The 25,519-nt window shown below is 37.2% G+C and overlaps 1 protein-coding gene across 1 annotated transcript in view; it reads right to left on the reverse strand.

Moving 5' to 3' along the window:
- Window positions 1-2,498: 2,498 nt before the first annotated feature.
- Window positions 2,499-25,519, reverse strand: part of NAA15 (N(alpha)-acetyltransferase 15, NatA auxiliary subunit) — a 37,428-nt gene continuing 14,407 nt past the window's right edge. The window contains exons 4-20 of the mRNA XM_027652666.1: window positions 25,249-25,406; window positions 22,802-22,936; window positions 22,476-22,629; window positions 19,994-20,113; window positions 19,249-19,344; window positions 19,009-19,115; window positions 18,498-18,570; window positions 17,602-17,771; window positions 16,914-17,066; window positions 14,752-14,880; window positions 12,077-12,290; window positions 10,749-10,942; window positions 8,498-8,606; window positions 8,035-8,133; window positions 7,222-7,365; window positions 6,708-6,805; window positions 2,499-3,994 (exon numbers count right to left, since the gene is read on the reverse strand). Coding sequence (XP_027508467.1) covers window positions 3,794-3,994; window positions 6,708-6,805; window positions 7,222-7,365; window positions 8,035-8,133; window positions 8,498-8,606; window positions 10,749-10,942; window positions 12,077-12,290; window positions 14,752-14,880; window positions 16,914-17,066; window positions 17,602-17,771; window positions 18,498-18,570; window positions 19,009-19,115; window positions 19,249-19,344; window positions 19,994-20,113; window positions 22,476-22,629; window positions 22,802-22,936; window positions 25,249-25,406 — 2,354 coding nt within the window. The 3' untranslated portion in view covers window positions 2,499-3,793. The remainder of the gene's footprint in view (window positions 3,995-6,707; window positions 6,806-7,221; window positions 7,366-8,034; window positions 8,134-8,497; window positions 8,607-10,748; window positions 10,943-12,076; window positions 12,291-14,751; window positions 14,881-16,913; window positions 17,067-17,601; window positions 17,772-18,497; window positions 18,571-19,008; window positions 19,116-19,248; window positions 19,345-19,993; window positions 20,114-22,475; window positions 22,630-22,801; window positions 22,937-25,248; window positions 25,407-25,519) is intronic.

The following is a 25,519-nucleotide window of genomic DNA, read 5'->3' on the forward strand; positions in this document are numbered from 1 at the left end:
TAACAGTCAAAGCAATTACAAAAGGGAAAAATAAGATTTTAATTTAGGTGTATTGAGCTGGATTATGATATCCAGTGGTTTTGTTGGCACGAGTTCAAAGCACAACTGTGGCAACACAATGTGATCACTGCAGGAACGATGGCACCGCTGCTCCAACCCTCAAAGGCATCACGTTAAACAAATATCTTCAGTGTTCTTATTTGAACTTGCTCACGTGATGCTGAAATTGTATTTGTGCCTCTGGCTTCTCAGGCCTGATCTCACCCTAACCCCACCTGTGTTTTCTTCTAGGAAGACAATGACAATGCAATCTGGCTGAAGGAAGGTGCTGCACCAGCTTCCAGGATCTACAGTTAGAGCTGTAGCTCCTCCAGACCTGGCAAACCCATATGTTAAAGGAAGATTTAACAGGGTAATTATAGACACCTCATCAAGCCCTAGAGAGCCCCCTGGGAAATATGAAATTTTTTCCCCATGCCAGGGGAAAAAACTGAGTGACAAACTTCCTGACACAGCAGACGTCAGGACATGACTCCTCTCCTATGACCATGGAAGTACCAATACCTCTGCTGAAAGAAACCCCCATAAATGCAGAAGAATATAGAAGCTTTTAAGGCATTTAAGATGCAAAGGAATGAGTTGCTGAATAGATAACTTTGAGACAATTTTACCTGTTTGTTCACATGCATGCCTGTATGCTCTGGTCTCCACAGGGAGGAAGCGAGTACCTCACGCACCATCATGGGGCAAATGACCACTCTCAGCTACTTACAATTTTGGCCCACTTCTGACTCTGGCATTGCTTCATGCAACATACATTTGCACCATCTACAGTCTCTCATCTTGGGAAAATCTGTTGATTGAATTCCCCCCCATCCCCCGGGAGATATCCACAGCATGTCATCACCAGTGGCTCCACTGATGGTGAAAGCATCTTTCTCCAGTGAAAATCATGCATCAAAACGAATCATGACTCATGAGTAAGCCAACACTCTGCCCATGAATGCAATCCCTGCTCACCTGCATTGTCAGCCAAGCATCAATAGTTACAATTTTGGATCTCAGCATGAAAAGGAAAGCTTTCACTGCAGCACAACACTCTGAGCTACCGCTTCACAAGACTCATTGCATTGGATTGTAACTTCATTTCCAGCTCTTAAAAATCTTCCTCAGAAGCTAGCCTTGCATCTAACAGGAGAGATACGAAGATGAAGGAATAACAATTCCTTTGCCAATTAAAGAACTTTTGTCTTTAGGTGAACTCTTGGCTTAGTTTCCTTTCCTGGGATTGCAGTCTTCTGGAAGGGAATGAGGAACCTCTTTAATCCAAAAGCATCATCTCTGAAGCACTAATAGATGGCTTCAAGCAAGGTTATGAAGTAGTATCCTTGGGGAAAATCACAATGGATGTGTAGATGGAGGCTTCTGGAAGGCCCACTGAAATATCCTTTTCCACATTTGCATAATGACAGATAACAAGTAACTTCTTGATTCTAGTTCATCCGTTTCAACACAAAAACAGGCAGTGAAAAAGTAAAAGAAATAATCCCATTTATAGGCAGCACCCAAAAAACAGTATTTGGAAAAACAGGATTTGCTTGATGCAATTCACAATCTGTTAAGAGTGAACACTCATCTGCCTCCAGCTAAGCATCAGAAGCCAAGGGAACGGCAGCAATACTCAGAGGCAAGGCCAAAAGCTCGTAGCTTGTGTAGGCAAGACTGAACCATCTTCAGTAGTTGCAGAAGACATGCAGTCCAAGTATCTCAGGCTGCAGAAATGACTGAGATTAAGACATACATACCAGACTCAAGTAAAGGCTCTGTAGGTATTCTAGTCCCTAAAAGCCCAGCAGGTTAAATATACAAATACAGCAACACAACTTACATTTCTGACAGAAACTACACTGCAAACATACACAAGGATAGTCTAACCATGAAAAGAAGGTGGAGCTGAATATACAACAAAAATCTGTTCTTCTGACAGTTAAAAAACTACAAATCCCAATAAGTCTTCCAGGATTTCTTAACTGTACATGTCAATATCGCTGAATCCCATGATGTGGAAGAGGAAGGCTGTGTATCCACAGGACAGATACTCTGTAACTCAACTTCTGCAGCAAAGAAGGCACTCACTTTGTAAGCTGTAGTTTATTTCTGCTCTGTTTTATATGATGAACCTACAAAAGAAAACATTTCAGCACTTATCTATATTATTAACACAGTAGACTCGTAGATTGAAGCTTGACTTGGAAAACAAAATTCAACCTAACACTGGTGGAACTTAAAAGCCAAGTAACAAAGCATTCTGTGTTATAGGACTTCCCAGACATTCAGTATTTACATATAATGCATTTGCATTTTATACTTGATGACCACCCATCAGGAGTGACATTGTTAGCATGATTGGACAGCACAGTAAGCCAACCCTGAGCTGCACTCTAGCAAACCCATTCATTTTCAAAGTACAACATAGATTGGTTTAAATATTCACACAATTGTTTTTCAAAACGTTTTATTGCATTATATTTGGTACCTTATGTTTGACAAAGGAAATTACATTTGTAACTGCAGGAATAAGAAGCTGGTCTGTTATTGAAAAAAAATTTTGGGCCCCTTAAAAGTTACAAAGTCTTGGGCTTGCCTGAAACAACTGAGCAAGAAATATATTCTTAAGAAATGTAGGGCTTCAAGTATTACAAACCTGTGACACTGTGGAAAAGTTCCAGAGGTATCTAAACTGCAGCACTTTTTTATTTTTTTTTTTCTGCATAACATGAACAAGGCCTGCTGAGGTTTTAATCTATTAGTCTCTTGATCAGTCAAAATGGTAGTCAGGAGTTTTCCTCTTTGCAACTTCAAGCCATAGTATGTTCTCATTTTGTTTTCACTCTACGTGAAAAATGCATGCGATCTTTCTAATTAGTTGGTGCCACATCACAGTGCATAATTTTTATTTGGTTCTTGCATTACAGTTTTAAAAAGTTTGGCCAACCCACGCTGATAAGTTCACCTCAAGAACAGCAACGTTGATTCTTCCCTCCCCCCCTACACCCCTCCCCCAAGTTTAATCCCAAGAGAGACCGTTTTAACTGGTTCTTTCAGTTAAAAACTGTGGTGCAAGAACACCAAACTGATCGTGTACAGTGAATTTCAGAGACACAACAAGCTTATTGAACACACTATGTTTCTTAATTCTGCTTGATATCCTGTATGTCCAAGCACCCCCAACACAGCACGTATGTTGCAGGTTTCTCTGTATATTCTGATTCGCATTGCATACTTCCTATGGACACAATCATCCCCCGTATCAAAATCAGTCAGATGCTAAAGCCCCATCAACTCTTTGTGCTCAGTGAAAGAATCCAGTGCTAAAACAGCAGTTTTGCTGTCTGAGATAACAGTAATCTCACAAGACAAATTTAAAGTTAATATTTCTGCCACACACCTGCTCTGAGGGACACATACCCCTTCAGGTCTCATATAAATTAGTTTAAAAACATGGGTGGGTAGGTAGGTAGGGAGAAGGGTTGTTTTTTTTTTTTCCTTTTTCAATTTTAGCAGCTTTTAATTTTTAAGAAACCGAACAACCTATAACCAGTAATATGTTAGATATTTTATATATATATTTGTCAGCAGGATAAAAAAAAAAGTAAAACTATTTGAAGGCAACCAGGTTGGTTTTTTTTTTTCCTTCTGTTCTTTTGTGTAAGTTAGAACAATTCAGCAGGTGCGTGACAAAAATATTATACACCAGATATGGTCCAACGTCATTTTTTTCCAATAAAGTTGTTCATATTTCATTGGCCAGTTCTTCAGGTTCTGCAGAGCTATCTCCATTAACTGTGATCTTCATATCCTCTTCATATCCAGGGGGCATGAAAGCCAAAGCATAAGGGAAAAGCTTATGACAATTTGCTCTGTAAGTTTCAGATGCTTCTTTACAGTCTCCAAGGCTACCGTCACATAAAGCTTCTAATACCTCCATACAAGTCTAATTAAAGAGAAAAATAAAGAAGGGTTATGTTTTTTTTAAACATTCAGCTGAACACTCACAAACCAGAAACACAATACTACAAAGAAAACAAACCCTAAGTATTTTTTACAGGTTTCAAACAGCAGTTTTGCTGCATGAGGTAAGAGCAAACTCACAAGACAAGTTTAAAGTAGTATTTCTTGACACACACCTGCTCTGAGGGCTACACACCCCTATTCAACATCAAATGCCATTTTAATTAGACACAGCATGAAATACAGGGTAGTCTGATTTAAAGAATGCCATTTAAAAAGAGATCCGAAAACCAGTTAGAAATCTTGACTGGAAAATGAAAATACTCATTTGTCACCTGTTCCTTTTCTTCCTAAAAAAATTTTTTTTCTTACTAATTGGCAACCAAGAACCCCACCAGTTGGGGGATACACTGACTGTTTCAACAATACATAATGTACCTTTAGTGTTTGCAAATAAAACAATGAATACAGAACATATACTATAATTTCCTAGTAATGACTTCTGTGAACTGTGGAATATAAATAAGATGTGAAAACAGCATTAGCTGAATAACCATAATTAGATGTGAAAACATTTCTGGTAGGGAAAACCCCCCACATTTTAACACTTAAGGTCATGTGAGTCGCTGAAGTGTGCCTGTAACTAGTGAATCAAATCAAAGTACTCTGATATTACCACATCCTTCAGATATATGCAGTTTCCTATCCATTTTTATTCATGATTTAGAAGAGAAAAAGGAGATTTCCTGTGTTTGTTTTTTTTCCAACCTGCACTGCAAACATCAGAAACCAACCTACTGAGCCTCACTAAAGCCTGTCAGCATTTAACATCTGCCTGTGCTGTGTGTGCAAGCATTAGCATACCAAGTCAGTCTTTTCCCACTCCTATGACATTTGGTATAGCTTTCATTTCCTCTGTGTACTGAGATTAACTGCTCTGTCCTCCTGCTGTGGGGTTATGAAGTTCTCTTCAACAACCCCTTTTGCTCACATTTGCTCTTTGCTGGTCTTTACTAAAATGAAATGTAATAAATTTGATCTCATTGCACACATAAATGCCTTTCAGCAAATGCCCTGATTCGCAATTTTTAGGGCACTTTCAATTTCCCTTATAAAAGTTTAGCAGAACTTACTTTATGTTGGCACCCAAAATTCACCATTTTCAGGTTTATCACAATGCAGCATACAGCATGTTTATACACTCTGAGTTGCTAAATGCTTCCTCTAGTCCTACCAAGTTAACACCTCCACAATGACCAGGCATATCTGATTACATTTTAATCTCTCCCCAGTCCAATTCCCAGAATCCCACTCCCAGGCAAAAAAACAGCAAAAAGAAGGTTGTTAACGCTAAATTAATTTTTGTTTTCTAAATCTATTGATAATCTGGCTTAACCTCTTTGAGATCACTCAAACAGTAAAGAAAAAAATGCTATCCCAAAAAACAGCACCCAAACAACACAAGCTTACGAAAACTGCTAAATATGTACTTAGGATTTAAAACACACAAGTTTGTGTCCCATACCAATCAACTAGGGTAGAGAAAGGATCTGAATATTTAACATCCTAAACAAGTTTATAAATCTCAGCAATTTGCCTTTTATTGTCTCTTTTTCCCCTCTCTGTTTGGTCCAAAAATTATACTATGAACTTAAAATCCTTCACAAAAAAATTGAAGTTCTATTGAACCCAGTCTATTTCCAAAGAGATGTTTTTTGGAAAATGCTGATCTTTTTCTCACAGAAGAACAATTTTATAGTAAAGTTCACCAATTTTACTTGCAATACATCTAAAAAATTCCTGAGTGCAGAGACAAAGAGGACAATAAAGAAATAAGTTTGCACAGCCTGCCAAAGAATCTCTCTAATGAAATGTGCTGTACACTATTACATGATACAAAGGAAACAGTTTGTCTGGGATACAGAAATAGTTTAGAAAAAACTTTAAAAAACCCTCAAAGGACATTTTATTCCTTCTCTGTTTTGCCATGTAAGTATGTGGTTAAAAGAAGAAAAAAGACCATGTTTATTAATTTTTATAAGAAACATTTGAAAATACAAAGAAAAATTACCTTTCTAAAATACTGTAAATTGCAAGTCACAACTGACAGTCTTCCCAGATGAACATGGGGAAAAGTGGTACAGGGAGATTATTCCATGACCACCAGAATGGAGCAAAGATTCAAAATCTGGTAAGCTTTTCATTAAACTACACACTAAGGCTAAAATGTGCATATGTAACTTTTACTAAACCTCAGGTAATTCCCACAGCTTGCAGAAAGTTGACTATGGAAAGCCTTCCAAGAGTCTGGGCCACTCCTAAGTCAATCTTTTTCTTGTGAACAGTCACCTGTGTGACAGCCAAAGCTCAGACAGACTACTGTCTTTTCTTACAGGGGAGCTTAGCATCTTTTGCCATGTGAATTCTCTTGTGTTTAATAAGTTTTCCCACTACCTGTGGCAATAACTTGTTTTCTGCTGTTGCTATTTTCATATTATCACAAAACTAAATTAATTTAGAAGTGTGAAAAGGATGTTAAACATTTAAGTTCAGATGAACCTGACACCCCTCCCTCTCACAACTCAACCTCCTTACCATAGGGCACAGCAACCATGTCAGCTTCCTCTTACCTCCAAAATTTGCATAAAGCTCCCACAGATACACCAGAAATTGTTTACAATTTATTAATATGTTACCTGAAGATTTCTGTTAATAAGGGATTCATCCAGGGTCATTGCCAGCTCCACTGCCCTTTTCTGACTGGAAGGATCTAAATAGTACATCATTTTGGCAGCTACAGGAGGAAAAATAAGATTCATCACCAAGTCGATGACCAAAAGTGTCTTATATACAAACGTAAAGTAGATCTAATAGGACTAAGAGGGGGACTGAACTCTCCAGCAGTAGTTCAGAATGGAAACACTTGGAGCACAAAGTTTGACACCTACTCGGGTAGACAAAGCACTAAAACATTCAGCAGACATCAGAAATTACAACAGATAGGGCAGAGAGGTCCAAATATTTGTACTCCAGCAGCACAAAGATAAAATTAAAGAAAACCAGAGACAACTTGGCAGTCGCGTCAGAAGAACTCAAACCGAGTTCCTGAGGGAAAGATTGTAACATCACCAGGGCTGACACTGAGATACCACTGCCAGGTAATCACAGAAAATACAGAGGTAGGGCAGAACAAGGATAAAGGCAAAGTACCTGATAACCTATGTGGCAGTGAGTCATAATTCTTTTTAAGAAAAGCTTCATTGAAGTTCTTTGGATTAGTTGCTCCAAAAAGCCGATTCATTTCTTGGTTTAACACTGTTCTAACAGCATCAGGCAGATCCTTACTTTCAGATACTGTTCAATTGGAAAAAAGAAGTTAACTGAGGTGGGCACAGGTAATCACAGTAAAATATACTTTATATATTTAATATTTTTCATGTTTACATTATTAACATAATTGGAAAGGATCTCGAAAGAAGCATGAAATTTGAAAAGGTAAATAACTGGATCTGGTTGGAAAAAGCTTAACTATGACAGTTTTCTGATGCTTAGAAAAAGCCAAAGCTTTTTTACACTCATACAGTCCCACCTTTACTAACTAAAAATCTATGAGGCTCAAAGACTGTTGTCATACAAGCCTGTTCTGTATCTAGTTTGTAGCCCCCATCAGGACAGAATTCAAAGCCTTCTCCTTGCACGCTGACACAGGCTGCCAGCAGAAAAGCAAGGTTCCTCACTGTACAGTTCACTTCTTCACTCCCTCACTCTTTCAGGCTTCACCATACTACTCACAGTCCTGAAAAGACTTACTAATACTGGAATAACTCCTAAATCCAGCTGCAGTCATAACAAACATGCTTAATTTTAGCATGAACCAGTTGTTTAAAGGGCTTTCTAATATGTGTATTAAATATTTTGAATTAACTGTGATAACGGTCTGTAAACTAAAAATCAGTGATTGTATGGTGGTTCAGCATCACCTGAAAGTGTGTACAGATGAAGTCCTACCAAACAGACACATACCACTGCTGAAGAGATGAATCATACACTCGTGAAGCCAAGGATGACTAGAATCAATAGCAAAGGCTCTCTTCACAGACTGAAGCATCAGAAGGAACTTCTCTGGAAAAAAAAAAAAAAAGTGTTGGGAAATTTTAAAAACCTGTGGTGGAAACTCACTACCTTGTGTTGCAGGAGTATTTAGTGTTTGAAATTGGAATGATCAGAAGAAATTATAGCTGAGTGTACTGCAACAGCTGTTTTTTCTAACATGCATGTATTTAACCAGCCAATTAAGTGGATAATCACCCAGTGTTCACACTTTGGTTTGTCACAGACTGCTTGTGGCTGGGGTGTCAGTCCAATGAAAAGTTCTGTGTCTCAAGAGGGACTGGTTCCTCACATCCAATGAATAATTTTTGCTAAAGTTCTAATATATAGCTTTATGAATCACAAATTTCTTGCTCTCATTAGATTCCTCACCTACCTTTTCGAAAATAAATCTCGAAGGCAAAAAGATGCGTCTCTATTTTGTTCTTCACTAAATTCTTCAGGGGTGTTAAAAATTTAATGGCTTCTTCCAAAGGTGCTTCAACCTATGGATTCAAGGAAGTGACACACAACCAGGTCAAAGTTTAAACCTACTCTATAGCAACAAAAATTAGCTATTCCTGAAACAGAGAGTTACTCTCCTAAGGCAGTGCATAAGATGCTTAGAACCTCTTCTGTTACAAATTCTGCGTATTTTACTCAACATCAGTGTCTAAACATAGAATAAAAAGTCTAAAAATTTGCTTTGTGATGGTTACGAATCACATTTTCCTATAGAGATAAAAGTCTTTGCATTCTATCACACATCAGTGGTGAACACAGCTGGAGCTGAACCTGCTCTGAAATGGGCAGTAGGGCTGTCCACGACAACCTACACACATAGGCCTGATGGTAAATGACTAATAAATGACCATAACATTGTGCTGATGTGAACTTCAGACGGGTTCCTAAGAGCTGCTAGGTCATGGCAACATTCCCAGCCAAGATACAAACAGCAAGCTTGAAGCAACTAGATATTGACCAAGGTCTCCTGGTCTTACCAAGTGTAATCAAGTAAACAGGTAGCCTTAACACAAATTAATTCTAGGCAAGGATTCTTAATAGGCTCTTCCATCTAGACATTCAGGATTAGTCAAACAAGAACTGTCTATTGTCCTTCCTATTTTTGTTTTTATGAACATAAGCCACCCTCTAAGAAGCAGATAAATTTGTTGTGTGTCAGTAACAACTTAGTAATGTTGAAGTGATACACTTGATGGCAAATAACTGAGTTGAAGACAAGGACAGACACCTTCCTGCTAAACATATACTACAGCACCTTCCATAAAAACAACTGCATCATTTCCGTGTGCTGTTGATTTTACATATGTCACTGTGCACATCAACTATTTGGAACCCACAATAAACCAGATTTCAAAGCTATGCCTCTAATGCCAAAGCTATACACCTAAACAAGCCCGGGGCAACTGCTTCAGGAAAACTGTTTGCAGGTGATCAACTATGTCAGAAATGGTCCTCTGGCACTAGGAACCACCTGCGTTTGGAAGTGTCATGATTCTGATACTAACTTAGGAATATAATTATATTATACAGACAACTCTGTCTTAAATACATAACTAGTTTTGCCAAAGGAATGCATTATTACAGATGCAACTATTCCCTATAATCTTGGGGACTGCTTAGTTTTTTCTGGGCTATCTCATGATGTCCCTCTACTCCAGAACTCAATTTCAACACACACCACTGAGACCATTTCAATCTTAACCAGCAGTGCAATTAGTTCTGCTTCTTGCAGCCAGTGAGCTAAACATTAGGTATACCAAAAATATTCTTAAATAACTAGTGCAGTTTAAGCCACTTGCTTCCTGGCTACAGAGTGAAGTTCACTGTCTCAGCTTTCAAATACCACCTCAAGTGCAAATAATACTCATTGTATGTGTAAAGTGAACATAATGAATACTGTATCTATCAGAACTTGGATACTATTCTACTATTGCTATAAATTAATTTTTCCAGTCTCTGTATTTTCCTTATCTTCCCCCACATTTTTCAAGTGTTTTCCTGCTCCTTACAGGTATAATTTTTAGCAAAAGCAATAGCCTTCTGGGTCACCTCCCCTTCATGTATCTCTACAGCTCTTAATCCAGATCTCAAAATCCTTCTCAGTCTAGTGTACTACTATGTACTACTACAGCTGCTTTAGCCCTTTTTTTTTTCCCCAATCAAAACAAATGGAAACAAATCCTGTTAAAGCATTCAATGCTTCAATGGCTCCTCTTTCACAGGTTGACTACACTTAATAAACAAAAAAATATTAGGGGACATAAAAGAGCAAATGATAATCATCTTACATACACAATAGAAAGACTTCCATCTGACCAACTAGAAATAGGGTATAATCAACAAGTTAGTGCAATACACACATGAAAACAGTTCCACCTGTAGCAAATGTTTAGGACTTCAATCGGTGCCTATCAGAATTAGGCACAAAAGCCCTGATTTCCACCATCCTAACAGTATACGTAACAAACTACCCCTAGAAAAGAATTCTTTTTAACATGCTGCCTGTGAAGAGAAGCCATACCAAAAAAAATAAACAAGTTATCTGAATGGCCTTCTATTTTTATCTGTGCTCACTGCAACTTCTGTAGCAATTTCTATGACTTCATTATTACATTAGTAAGCACCTTTGCCAGTTTCTCAGGGATAAGTTCTTCTTTAGGTCCTCCAATTTCTTCATCATCATCATCTTTCTTCTTTTTCTGATTCCTCTGTTGCTTCTCCTTCTCAGCATTCTTCTTCTCCTCCTCCAGCTGGGCTTTCTTCTGTGCTCTTCTCTGCTTATTTCGTAGCTTCTTTAGCTCCTTGTCAGACATATTCGCTGTACACACACAAAGGGCAGAACCAGACAACATTGATGTCTAATATTAACAGTCTCCATCAGTTGTCAAAACACCACCACCTTCTTTAAACCATACCTACTAACAAGCAGCGCCGACATTACTTCTGTAGAAACTTATTTACTATCAATAATTACTTTACAGTCTGTGCTTCTGCTCCACAACTCACAAATTCCTTAGTGGAATCAGGGAGTAGGAATTAGAACCACATGCTGAAGGTGGGACAGAGTAATTACTGCATGACTCCACAAATCCAGCACCAGGAGTAAAAGTGCACAGCAATACTCATTGATTTCTCCCTGAGGCATTACACATGTTTAATGTAGTAATTAAATGGCCTAACAAAAATAAGGTGAAATAGCTCCACTTTGGCATAGACAATTTCAGCTTCGCTTCTGATGCCCTACAGACATATTTGATTCATATTCAGATCCTCTCTTCCCTCCAATTAGAATAGGGAGAGTTAATTTAAAACACATCAGAAGTAGCTGCAATAAATTCTATTACACTTCCACCTGTCTTAATTTGAACTGAAAGCCACACAAATGAATTGAGATAAAAAATATTAAAAGCTGACAAGTTCCTCTTGAAGGACTGATGAGCCTCTATTCATACCGTTTGAGGTACCCCAAGCCACTTAAGTTGCTCTCATATCAGAGATGAGGGGGAAAAAAAAATATATCAATGGATTTAAAAGTAATTTTTACATCACGAGCCAGACAATAAAATTTAAGTTGCTACCTAGTGAAATTTTTGCATATTCTTAAAATGCTCAGAAAGAGATACCACCAACCACATTGGCTTCAATCTGTTATTTCAGAATTCCATGTTTTCACAGCCACTCCATAACACAAGCACATTTGTACTTAAGAATTACGACTCACTACAAACCCATCATTGTTTTATTAATAACCAAGATAAAAACACGCATTAGTTTAACTTCCAGCAGAACATCTACTTTTACATGCAGTCAAAGTTACAATTTACCTGCTTTGAGTTACATAAAACTTTTATTTCTGGCTGCTGCAGTTTACAACTTCGAGAATGCTAGATCTTCATAAAATATCCACTAATTAATGAAACTGCATAATTAATAAATCCTGAGGGTTGAATACCTGTATCAGCCTCGTGTTCTTTATTTTCATCTGTTAAGGGATTATCATGAAGTTTCAAATATATCTCTATGGCAATTCGTGCTGCTTTGAAGTAGAAGGGATGCTGTCGAAGCACATCTTCTAGTTTTAACAAGTCCACATAAGACCTAAGGGTGATCTTCCTCATACAGTAAGTGTGGAAGTCAAACTGGTCGTCCGTGATTTCTACAAAATGCTAACACAGCGTAACATAACATTATTTAGTCAGTATTAACAATCAGGTACTAACCTGGACTTTTAAAATACGCTCTCCCGAAAGAAATTGTTTGGAAAAACTCTGCTGTTTGACAAATACAACCTAACTGTTAAAAAAGGTTAACAAAACCCTCCAAAAATAAAGTCATGGTGAAAAGAACAGAAGGCATCTTAGGTCAAAAACAAAATTCACCCATTTCACAGCCTCTTAACAGCAACCACCCTCTGACAATTTGTAGTTCAAGGGGAAAACGTCCTACTTTCATTGTATATAAACTTCACTAATTCTTTTTCAATTAAAAGTATAATTTTGACTTCCACAAAATACCATGGCAATGAATTCCACACTTAAATAATATGTAGTGTGACAAAGTACTTCCTTTTGCTCAAGTTCTGCTTTCCTTGTCATCACCTGATATCCCTTTTTGTTTGAGAAGCAGTGAAAAGTGATGCCCCTCTTGAACTTCTACACGTATTTATGATCTCATACAACTTCAACCTAAACTCAGTTGTTGTTTGTCAAAGCTGAGGCTAAAACAGTGAGCATGACAAGCTAAGTGCAGTCTCTTTGTTTTGAAGTTACTCCATGCATATTTTATCAGCACGTTTTTAAGGAGGTGTGATACTGAGACATAAACAGTATGGTAGTCACATGATTGAATAAAAGTATTTCTATAGTCACTTAATTCTCCACTTGTCTTTTTGACTGCTGCTCCACACAAACACAGAAGTTGTTGCAGTGTTGTCTATAATGGTGTTAGGATTTCTTTCCTGAGTAGCAATAATTAATGCAAGACCTTTTACTACTTACGCATAGGCACAGAATTTTTCTTGCCCCTCATTCACTGACTACACCATTGAACATTATGTTTCATGGGCCATTTTTACTATTGAGACAGCACAGGTGTTGGCCTTGCACTATTCAGTCCTTTTCTGTGATCATTTATTGACATATGAAGCAATGGAAACTCTACAGAGATACCTTAATGATCTCCATGATATAGCCCTTCTCTTGTAAAAATTGATTATTTATTCCTACTCTGTTTTCCAAGCCATTAATTAACTATTAAATCCATGAGATCAACTTCCTACTTTTTCTGAGACAGTTTAGATCTTTTATGGTGTGAAGGATGACATCAAAAGTGTTTCTGAAATCCAGAACATATTTTAACAACTAGACTGCCCTAAACATGATTGGCACCACTAAAGGATTTAAGAGGCACTGCTTTTTCTTACAGAACACCAAAGCTTTGTTGATGGTTTCTGAATTCAACATATTTGTCTATTTTATTTTTGAACTTTACAACACCTTCAATCAATTAATCCAATAAATAAAGTAAACATAGTGACTTAATTCCTTAGAAATTTTGTTTTGGTTTGTTTGTTTTTTAGGGTGGTCTAAATTAACATTTTATTTCAGCTTTGCTAAGCTCTTCTGGTAACCAAGACAATTTACAATAGATATATTCTTTTACAAGAATCTAACTTATTTAAAGGATTTCTGTGAACAAAACATGGTCCTGGCAAATCACAGAATGGTTTGGGTTGGCAGGGACCTAAAGGTCAGCTATTTCCAACCCTCTGCCACAGGCAGGAACACCTTTCACTAGGCCAGGTTACTTTGATAATTTGCTCTGAGAATATTCCACAGAGAATATTTCTCTGCAGAAAAGCAGCCGTGCTGAAAACTCCTAAAGCCTCTCTATTTGCAAAGAGGCACAGTTTCCTACTAAGTTCTGCTCTTTCAGCACTTCATTTACACCCTCAGCTGTCTGGTCTTTTTCTAGACCCTAATGTGCTTTAAAAAACCCAAACCCATACTTTTTTTTTTTTTTGAAGTTGTGGATCCAAATCATGTTGTTTGCCTTATATGGATCTGCATTTAATATGAGAGTATTCCTCCTTTTTTAAACACGATTTCTACTTTGAGAAGTTGTTATATTTCCAATAGCTTCTTTTAAACTGTAGCTTAATTTTATTTTTTTTTTTAAGGACAAGATACTCAATATTTTTGATAGTTTTTTTTAAAGTTAATGTCTACCACTAAAACAGTGCTTAAACAGTAACTAAAATGATGTTGTTTTCCTTTACTTCATGAATGGGCTTGTCAGCTCAGTCATGTTATTTCTGGACTTAAAGTACATTTAGTTTTTATTTTTACCCAAATACGTATTTTTTATGTACGCTGCCAATATTTCTCAGAGTTTTCCTCTCTCTTCTGGATCTTCAAATAACTTTAAAAAAATCTCTTCATAACACCCAGTTTACAATGGCACTTTTAGGAGGAAATGCAAACTTATCAACTTGCCAGTAACCAACGTGAAACGAAATCTCTCCTGGAGCTACATGAAGTATACTCTTACTGCTCAGAAAAGAAACATATCAGCACAGTGAACTTAAGCCAGTGTTTTCCAACCTAGGCAGTTTAACTGGATACGTACTCTCTCAATTTCATGGCATTTTTTAAGTGCTTCTCCGAATTTGTTCATCGCCTTGTAAGCTTGTGCACACTCTGTCTGAAACCACATGCACTGCATTTCATTCAAGTTCTCTACTGCCGAGGTTCCTTCCTAAAAGCAAAAACAGCATTGCATAAAAAAATAAATCTCTCGTTCCATTTGTTGACTGCTATTTCCTTTCTATCTTGTCCTAATTAAAAGTACAAATAAGGATGCTATCTAAAGAAATGCTCAGTCTCAGAACTGGAGTCCTGAAAGTCAGAAATGCCACAGTTAAGATGGACTTGCTTTGTTCATCAATTTAAGAAAAATATAAAAACCTTTGTTACATTTACTGGAAGAGTCAGAAAGAAACAACGAAGAGCCAGGTAGTGACCATTTAACTGTGATGGCTCCTCAGCTTCAGTTGAGACCTTCATTCAGTGTTTTTAACCCTGTGTGCACACAAGTAACACACTGCAGCATGAAAAAAAAAATGGCAGGAAAGTTCTAGCACATGGCAAGACACTGACAGCTGCAGGAAATCCTGCAGGAATATTTTTTTTCCTTAACTAAAGCTGCCATCTGTACCTTCCAGAGAACTGCTGATTCAGCTAAGCGTACTAACTGACAGCAGTAGTAGATGATTTCTTATGCCATCAGTACTAGGGAGCAGTGGCAAGGCAAAAGGAATACTGTTAACTCAAGACACCTTCTGGTTCAGAAAAGGAGATTACAGTTGTCTTTCAAATCTGGTATTTATATATACTTGCACGGATCTGGAGAGCTTAGCAATGAAAGAGAAAGGCAGCGTTCAAAACAGCCTGATTTAGGCAGCTAGAAGTGAGAAAAAATGTCAGTTCCATTTGCATTATGGTTACTTTAGGTCTCCTTTAACTGTTTTTTAATTAAGAAGCTTGTATTTGAGCACTAGACATAAGATTAAAAAGAGATAAAAAGATTACACAGAGCTATATCATCAAATTATGCTTTTCAAGTTCAATTTTGGGTAACTGGTATGCTTGCTTTTTTGACATCATCTTAAAGCTGCTTAAGGCATTGAGGGAGGTCAAATCAACTAAATTCATATCAGATTTGCATCAAAAACCCCACATAAAGTTACTGAGTTTATATAAAACAGAACTTCCTCTGCCCTCATGTTTGCCTGCACACATTTCACAAAGACCCTCCAGATTTCCCCTTATAAAAACTGCTCCCCCTCCTCTCCATTCAACCCAACTTACTCCAAGTTTCTCCTGCTCTTCAAGAGAGAGGAGAAAAATGGGACAACAAACAGAAAAGGCTTTACCTTTGAAGGTAGATCCCAAGAGTTTGTTGCCTGTCTCCCACAGACAACATATAAATGATATTACCTGTATCCTAAAACTATCACTTGACAAATAGTCTGGGAAGACTTCACTGTGCTGCTTTGACTTCCAGTTATGAAAGAATAACATCAAGAGAAGTAAATTTAAACAAAGTAACTAACCTGTGTGAACATCAAACTTATCAGAATGGGTTACTGCAGGGACAAAAGTGATGCGTGAAATTAAGCAATCCGCACAAGGCAAAACCTCTTCTACCAGATAACTGGTCATGTGTAAGCAGATGGAAAAATAAAAAAAGCTGTAACATGCAGTCTCCCTCCATCACAGTTAAATGTGGCCTTGGGGATGAAAGTTCATTCACACAAGAAAGACATCTCAGAAAGCCTTTCACCTGGTAGTCACAGAAAAATTACGTTCCAAGAGAAGTTTGAATTCTCTAACTTATCATCATTAGAAAAAAAAGCTTATAAGAGACATGGGCAATTTTACCAGATCTTTCAAGTATCCTACAGAATCAACAGTAAACCCAAAGCTTACTGTGAAAAAATTATTTACTCAGAAGTTCTCTCTAAAACAAACATGCTGTATTTTTCCTACCTAGCAAAAATAACCAAATCCAAGCTTTATAGACTCTTCAGTTAATGCTATGGATCATGCCTATCCTAGAATAATTCAAACCCTGCTATGGACTACCACAAGTGAAGCAAGAAAAGACAGTTGCTCTGAAACAGAACTTAAACATTACAGTAAAGGTGAGTGCAAAGTTAAAACACAAAGTTATTCCACAAGGGATTAGGGTCACGTTATCCAAAAGAGTCGCAGTTAAAAGCAACAAACCCGTGTAAACTTAGAACACATTTCTTCTGCTTCTTTAATGGAGTTTGCTTTCAACATGTATTTTGCACATTTGGAGTTGATAAATCTGTCTGCTGTGTCCAAAGCCTGAGCCTCATCCATCCACCTTGCAGCTTCTTTAATATTTCCAGCATGCTAAAGAGATAGAAATTTGAGTCAGATTCAGTAATTATAAAACATGCACATTTTATCTACTCGCTGTTTAACACAAATTGGTTAACTTTCTAGACATTTTTTAATAAATAGCTTTCTTCAAAAGCAATAGATCTTTAAATTAAAAAAAGCAGTAAAATTATTTTCCCTCATTATGGAATTATTGGTCTTTTAGCACTAGATGTTTTTCCTGAAAATGCTTAAAGGACTGCTTTGGATAATCCCATTCTGATACAATATCACAGTGTAGCTGGGAAACTGTTTCTAAGTAGTTAAATAATCCCGGGTAAGAATAGATGAAAGACTCAAATTTATCAGTGTGGTTTTTAAACTGAGAATTTACATTTTGCTGTACATTTGTCCTTTACTTACTTGAAAACCTTCACAGGGGCTTATTGATATGGAGCAAAAAAAAAGCTCCCAAGTAGCTAAACAATATCCTTAACTAGAAAATCACTAAAACTCACATTCATAAGAAATGAATAACCTCTGGTCACTAAGGATAAGCCACACTTACCTTATAGATTTTTGCCTTCACAAGGAAGAGTTCTATCAAAGTGGGAGTACTTTCTATAGCAGCATTTATATATTCTAGAGCCAGGGACGGCTGTCCAATTTTATCATAATGTTGAGCCAAATAATACTGGACCCAGAGTAAAGTGGTTGGAGGTTCTTCTTTGCCATCATCTGGAGGGAGTAGAACAGAGAGAGGTTCTTTTGATCACTTTATTAAAACAACATGCCAGAAGCAGAGTGCTATAAATACACACACTGAAGTTAATTCTGCCACTATATCAGGCTGTCACACCAGACCTGGGAGTGCTTCCAACCAACTGGGTCCAGGTAAGTAAATTAGCTTTTAAGTCTATGCAAGACTTGAGCATATCCTGTTCCCTTGTCATTCTGTGGTTTTAAGGGAAAGGGAGTTAGTGGGTCAGAAGGGAGCTGCATTTTGTTCCAAGTATTCCCTTAGTCGGGGCAATCGATGTGCAGAACCTCCAAGAACAGAAAACCCAGTCTCCAACAAAAGCTCAAAAACTACTTCTCCATGAAGATTGTGCTATTAGTGCATGTTCTTTTTTGTTTGATGTTCAGTAATTAAAGATTTGACGTAGCTTTCAAATTTAAGCTTCCTGAACAGTAATAAACTCAAGTCTTTAAAACAGAATATCTGAAGTCAAAACTGCAAAGAGATGACCAAATTCACGGATCCGGGAAAAAAGTTCAGAACAAGTGACTACATTTTGAACACAGACTTTACATTTGACAGCTATGGTAGAGTTACATGTTAGGGGGAAAAGAGGAAAAAAATCATCTCTATTTCTTCACTCCCCACTAGTTCCCCACCTCTGAATGGACACAATGCTTACACCAGGCATTACTTCCATGAAGCACAACAGTCTTGGCACTCACCATTTGGGTTAAATAACCTGCAGCTTCTTAGAGAGGTTTCATAACCTATCACGAGCTCTTCTATGATTGCCACCTACACATGCAAGACAAGACACACAAAAAATAATCTGTGGGCCAGATGGTATTTTATTTCAACCTCAGCTACTTGGTGTTACCCGAATTAGTTATTTTCGGTAAGAAAATTCTGCAATATCCTGAATTACATTACATATGGGAACAATATGTATACTCAATCTCACCTCTATTTTCAACAAATTAAGGCCAAGCCTCCCTTGGTGAACACTTACACAGCTTAGAATACGTAAATCTGAGTTTTCTACATTTACTAAGTTGGCACAAGACTATGTATGCTTGCTTGATGTATGCATGTACTTCTTTTTTTTTTTAGCTATACCAGGTTGTAACATGCAGCAGTGCTGATGGAGTGAACACTGAAGAAAAGTCTCCTTTATGTCTTCAATGCACCACAGCTACCATGTAGAACAGGTAAAAAGTGGTTAAAAACACTCACCTTCTCCTTGTCTTTATATAATGACCTCAAAGTATTGAAGACTGGTGGGCAACCTTTGCTGAAATTCATCCTTAGAAACTTGTCCAGACATTCCTTAAACTTTTCACCTTGAGAGGAAAAAGACCTGTTGATTTTGTTTTACCAGACATTACTCATCAATTGCAGACTGTTTATGCTGTTAAAACAGCATCTCAGAAACACAAGTGTTGATCACTACCTGCTCAGCAAAAATGCACTTACCAGACAAAAAGTTTAATGGTAATCTTCTTGGAACTAGTCCCCTTGGGTATTTAGTCCAGGCCTCTTCATAGATCTTTAGCCTCTCCATCATATTAGCTGCAAGAGAATTTTCCAGTTTACTTTTCCCTTCCTTTTTGGCAAGAAGGGAAAGGGGGGCAAGGAAAGTGATTTGTATCTGGTTAAAAATAGGATCAGGATACATATATCAACTAAAAGCTCTATGCTTCCTAAAGAACATCAATTTCCTCTTTACTGTTTTTAAAAGTGATGCACTAAATGATTCCAGGGTACTCAGTATCTGTTAATTCCTCTTCCTAAGACTAACTGCTTAATCTCTCGTCTTTGAGTTCTTGCCTTATCACTGTGCCAAAATCTTCGAAGAAAGCCCTTCAGTTGTATAAGCTACAACATAAGACAACAGACAGTAAAATAAAACTCTAAATTGAAACTGTCTTCTAGGAAATAATTCTATTCTTTCAACCACACAAAAAGACTACTGCATTTTTTTGATTCTATGATTTTAGATAAGACAAGGGTAGCGACAGTACCAGAAATATTTCCAGTCTTTCTTAAAAAAAACCCCAGCATTATGACAACATGTACACACTATGACTAAAAGGGAAAACTTAAATGAGGACTTTTAAAATAATAGTTTTAATATTTAAAGCAATACAAGTTTTTCATACATATATAATTTTCAAATATGCAGAAAAAGTTCAGGTACTACAAGATATCAAATAATTACCTGGCTTAAGTGCCTTTTCTAGGCCTTTGTAGTAAGCCCAGTTTTCAGGATTTCTTTCCTGCAGTCCTTTGTAGACTTCAACTGCTTCTTCAAGTCTGCCAAGCTGAAGCAGGAGTTCTCCTGTGTGAAATTCAAGAAGTTTTAAATTAAGGTAACAAGATACTGAAGCAGTCTAACATTAATCACTCTACAGGAAGACACCAGATAATCTTAACTCCCTGTAGATTCTAAGTTCTTTAAAAAAATAACCACAATGGCATTACAAACTAGCTGACAGATATGCTTTTACTTTGACAACAGCTGCAATTACAATAAGATTTTACAACTCAGCTCATAACTCCTGAAATTTACTTGAAAATTTACTGTTAAAAGCAAGATGCACATGGGTTTTTTTTCCTCACTTACTGAAGTGACTGGTTACTTTAAGTGCAGTTTTTACCACAAAAGGCAACTCAAAGCAGTACACTATTTAGCATCTTGAAAACCAAACTGAAACTGCAGAGTTGCAAATAAAAGAATGGTTCTTCAGTCTGGCATTTCATAAAACTAACTTCAGTGTTTTTAATCAAGCCATTGATTTGATTAATGGATTCTCAAGATTCTGCAACAAGTTTCCTTTTAATGATACTTGAACAGAAGATAAAACTGTTAAAAATAAAGTCTAGGTCTAACAACTGTGTAAAGCATCTTTGCTAATGCTGGAATGGCAGGAGTCAATTTCCCATTTTGTATTTTACATATTTTACAAAAAGAAAAAAAATGGAAAAAACATATTTTACGAAGTTTTGCTACTGGCAGATGTTAGGCACAAACAGGTCACACACCACAAGTGAACAGTGTCATTCTACATTAAGGTAAGATTTCCTCATCTGTTTTCAAGAGGAAAACACAACTCAGCATTGCCTCTCTTCTCCCCTGCATCACACAACTGACATGCAATTTTGCCACGAGATGCTGCTTCCCATAGTTTGGATAACTCGAGGAATACACACAGAATCTAATGCCCAGGAAAACATCAGTAATTCACCCACTGAGAATGAATTGGGAAAACAAACCTTAATTCTTTCTTCAAGGTGCAAGGTAATTTTTTTCTATCTAACAGTGGCAAATGTCAATACAATATTCAGTGTTTGTCACTTGTATTTCATTCACAATGGTTTTTACACGTGCATTTAAAATTTGTACACAGCACTCTTTTATTAGTAGTAGCAGATTATTAGTAGTAGCAGATTATTTATTTATTAGCAGTAGCAGATGCAGCAGCTAAGCCAGACCAAAGAATACAATGGGAGCTGTACCCCAAAAAATTAATCTGTTGACCCTGTTGAAAACACACAGATTGCAAAGAGTATTTCCATTCTTTGTTTTTCTGGTAACTTACTTCGAGGTTGTGTGTTTTGGTTTGGTGCAGGGTTTACTTTTCTTTTTTATGAAGTCCTACTTGAAAATCCTATTTCACTACCAGCCTTGGACCTTTAAACACTTAAGAACACATAGAATGCCAAAAGATCTTTCAGGTAAGTCATAAAAACACACTCTCACCCCCAAAAGTCCTGCTACTATGTTTCAAAACTGGTCTGTGACAGTGTAATTTCTACATCCATATCCTTTAATATGCAAATCAAATACTATATTTGCACCCATGGAGAGTCATCTGCAAACATTTTCCTTGAGGAAGTGCCACACATCTCCCATAATACTACCCCTACTAAATTCCTAGGTTCATTTTGCAGGACAGTGAGATTACCATTAGCAGAAACAGGGAATTAGCTCCAACATCTATATGAATAACATGAGGGAATAAAAAGATTTCTTCTCTTTGCTTCAAGCAATCATCCAAACAGAAGTTTCACAGAAAGACTGTACAAGCAGTAAAGGAAGAAAACATGCTTTAAGAAAGTGCACCTGTTAACAGAGCTGTGAGAATGAACTATCACTCTGCAATTCCAGCTATGCAATATAAGATACACTATTACATTGATCTGCTATAGTATTACACACTAAGTTTATAATAATAGAACAGCAGAGGCCTATAGATGGCAACCCAACGAGGAGACTATCTCTATATTCTCCAAGGGTGACTGAGTACAACTAAAAGCCTTCTACTGTGCCAAAGATGATTCTTCTCCTTCAGTGAGTGGCATCCCTGTCAGGACCACTAGGAAAGCTGTAACAGAATGGGTCTGGGTACACTACTCTAAGAGAACTTCAGGACACCAGTTCAGGATCATCTGTCTGAAACACCTGTTAGATTACAAGTTTTGGTCTGTTGATGCTCTGTTGATGTCTTACATCATGACCTGGGAGAAGAGCATGACCGGGACTCAAAAGCTGCAAGACAAGCAGTCCTTTACAACAGTAGAATTAAATAAGTTAATCTAAAACCAAATCAAAGTTGAAGTTACAAAAGATGGAGAAAGCTGAAAACACAGACAGCCCACTGTGTGCTATGTATTTAAATGTATCTTCACAAAGTAATTACCTTTAGTTTCCTCGACAGCCAGTTTATCACAAATCTGCTTTTCATAGGTACAAAGATGCTCCAAGGCTTCTTTATATAGTCCTGCCTCCCGGAGGACTTGATTTTGATACAGCAGCAGCTCACTGTACTCATAGTCCACTTTATCAGGTGATGTCTACACAGGAAAGCAAGACACAGGAGACAGTTCAGCCCTCTGATTCCAGAATTTGGGGTCAGATTCATTTGACTGAAGAAACTGCACAAAGTTTTCCCGTCATGAAAGGAAGCAGTGTTTTATTTTTGGGTTAAGCAGCAATCCACAGAGGAATTTCATGTTCTCCTCTTACCTGCTGTGTCTTCCTGAATTCCTCTAAAATTTTTGCTGCCATTTCATAGTCTTCCAGCAGATGGTAAGCAATGGCATAACCAATCCATGATGCTCGCTGTGCAGGTCGCAGCTGGAGCAACTGGTATCTCGTTTCCTGCAAAAAAGTAGCTACTAATTTTTCTGACTTTATTCTGATACTCTGCAGAATCCATTAGGCAGTAATCTGTCTTCAGTATTCTAGTATTTAAGGAGGTCACTAAAAGTTAGTTTTCCACATGCATTTTTTCTAACCAAAAGAAAGAATAATCTTTAAACTACGATGGTCCTCACTGAATAAAAAAACAAAACAGCACACAAAATAACACATCATGTCCAGTTGAATCCAGATGAGTCAGACTAACTTTGTTAATGTATGACACACATGCTTTTCCTGTCTTACTGCTTATGAACAGAATGTAATTAAAGATACTTTGGGTTGAGTTGCAGGAACATTTACTGGTGTTTCAAATTCACCTTGAAAGTATGTATGTATTAAATCCTCAAAAGTGTTGTTAGGCAACATAGGTCACACAAACACATCCCTGTCCTTTGGCAAGAAGAAAATTACAGTTGGAAAATGCATCAGATTTGCTTGGTACCACACAGTTTTAATCTGACAAAAAAGTTATTACTTGTTTTGTTACAGACTCCTGAAAGGCATCTTCAAGTAATTTAAAATAAAGGGAAAAAGTTACTATCTACTGAAAAAGCCCAAACTTTCAGAAGTAGGGATCTTTCAGATCCCTAAGAACTAAAACTAGTTACAGCAGTTTGACTAGAATGATGATCAGTCAAAATATTATAAAGTAGGAGAGGGTGGAAGCTAAAGCAAAATAAAAAACCCAACCCAAAACACAAGGTTATTCCCAGTTTTGAGAGTAAATTCATGTTCTTCAGAAACCAGCATATGAACCAGTCATGCATTACTGAGTTCTAAGCACCTTAACATTTAATTCTTAATGCATTCTATAACCACATGTTACTTGTGAATACAAATTTTGTAATTTCTAAACATGTATTTATCCAGAGGCCAAGGGAACATACATTTGCAAAAGTATTTGGCACCTATGCTAAGAGTTACCTATCTTGTCTCAGCAAGAGAGGAATCACATTTCTGAATTATTAATATGAAAAAAGTAGTGATTAAAAATTGTCCTGACTCAGGAATAAGTTCACTGAGGACCTGTACTAGCTGATGGTTCCACACAGCTCTGGGAACAGAATTTGCTCTTGGCATACCTGTAATGTAAACATGAACATTATCCTAATTTGAAAAGGAAATAATCTATTAAGAGACCATCTAATTTGTTTTAACAACCACGACTTTAGTGGTGCAAAGAACACCTGAAAAGATGAAAATGTGCTCCTAAAAAATTATTCAAGGTCTCTCAGGTAAAAATCTCTTTTTTTTTCTCAGAGGAAAGGAATACTGTATTACACCAGTCCACATTAGCTGAAAATCAGACAAGTTTCCAGGCACAAAAAAAATGGAGGAACTAAGGGGCTTTTTCCAATTCATTAATGTTTGAGTGACCATTGCCATCTCTCCTGGGATGGTACAGTAATAAAAAAAACAAACCTTCTATAGTCATTGCTCTTCCTAATCCTATGTGAGCCATCCATTGATCACAGGCTGCAACTAGAACCACATCAACATCTCTGCAATACACATACTAAACAGCAGCTGTTGATTTATAAGAAAATAAAGGTATTGGCACACATCAGCTCACAATTCAAGGTGACAGAAAAAAATACTCTAACTACATTAGGAGCAGCATTTGTAGAAGAGACAACAGAAAGTTTGTGTCATGGCACTACCACCTTGTAAATGTTGGGTAGCATAAAACAACATCTCAGGTGGCAAATAAACAACTGACGCAAGGCTGCAAATAACTGGGTGCTGCAGTAACAGGCAGGAAAAGGGTTGCAGTCTAAGTTAACAAACTGCAGTCAGCTTTACTAGAAAGCAAACAGCAGAAAACAAGACAGTAATCTAAGCATTCTGAGAATTAAATTGAGAAAGAAGAGGAATACTCAAGAGGTGTGATCCACAATCTTACAGCTCGCGGGAAATATTAGGACCCGAAGGAGCCGGGAAGCAAAGTATGATGGTTCATGCAGCATACTGCATGAAATTATGATGAAATTTGCCTAGTATTATTATTATCTCAAGAAAATAATAAGACTGGAGAATGTCTACAGTTGGATTATAGAGTACCAAAAAAATAAGAAATGCAAGCAATTCTGCACTAAGCTGGAAACACACAATTTGCCATTAAATCTGTATACTTTACAGAAATTGCATCGCGTGGCACATAGTTTTAACACTGGATCTAATGTATATGGTTAATGACACTTTGAAAAAAAAGATCTGACACCTTTGCTGCAGTTTCCTAGATGATGATTAAAGGCAGTATGTATACTTACCCTGTAACCTTCAAGATCCCTCATTTGAATCTGTAGCAGAGAAAGATCTCTCAAGATTTGAAGATTGTCTTTGTCCCATTTCAGTGCATTTCTATAGCATTTGATAGCTTCATCATACTTCTTGTCTGACCTCTGAAGAAGGCCATAGACATGCCAACCTAGAAAACTCTGTTAAGGCTTCCACTGAATTGGAGCAGGGAGAAAACAGATCTAACAGTGATAGAACAGTAGGCAACAAGCTCTCGAGCTGTTTTATAAAAGGACAGTAACA

Source organism: Corapipo altera, unplaced genomic scaffold (genome assembly GCF_003945725.1).
Source record: "Corapipo altera isolate COAL_440 unplaced genomic scaffold, ASM394572v1 69, whole genome shotgun sequence".
Taxonomy (NCBI): Eukaryota; Metazoa; Chordata; class Aves; order Passeriformes; family Pipridae; genus Corapipo; species Corapipo altera.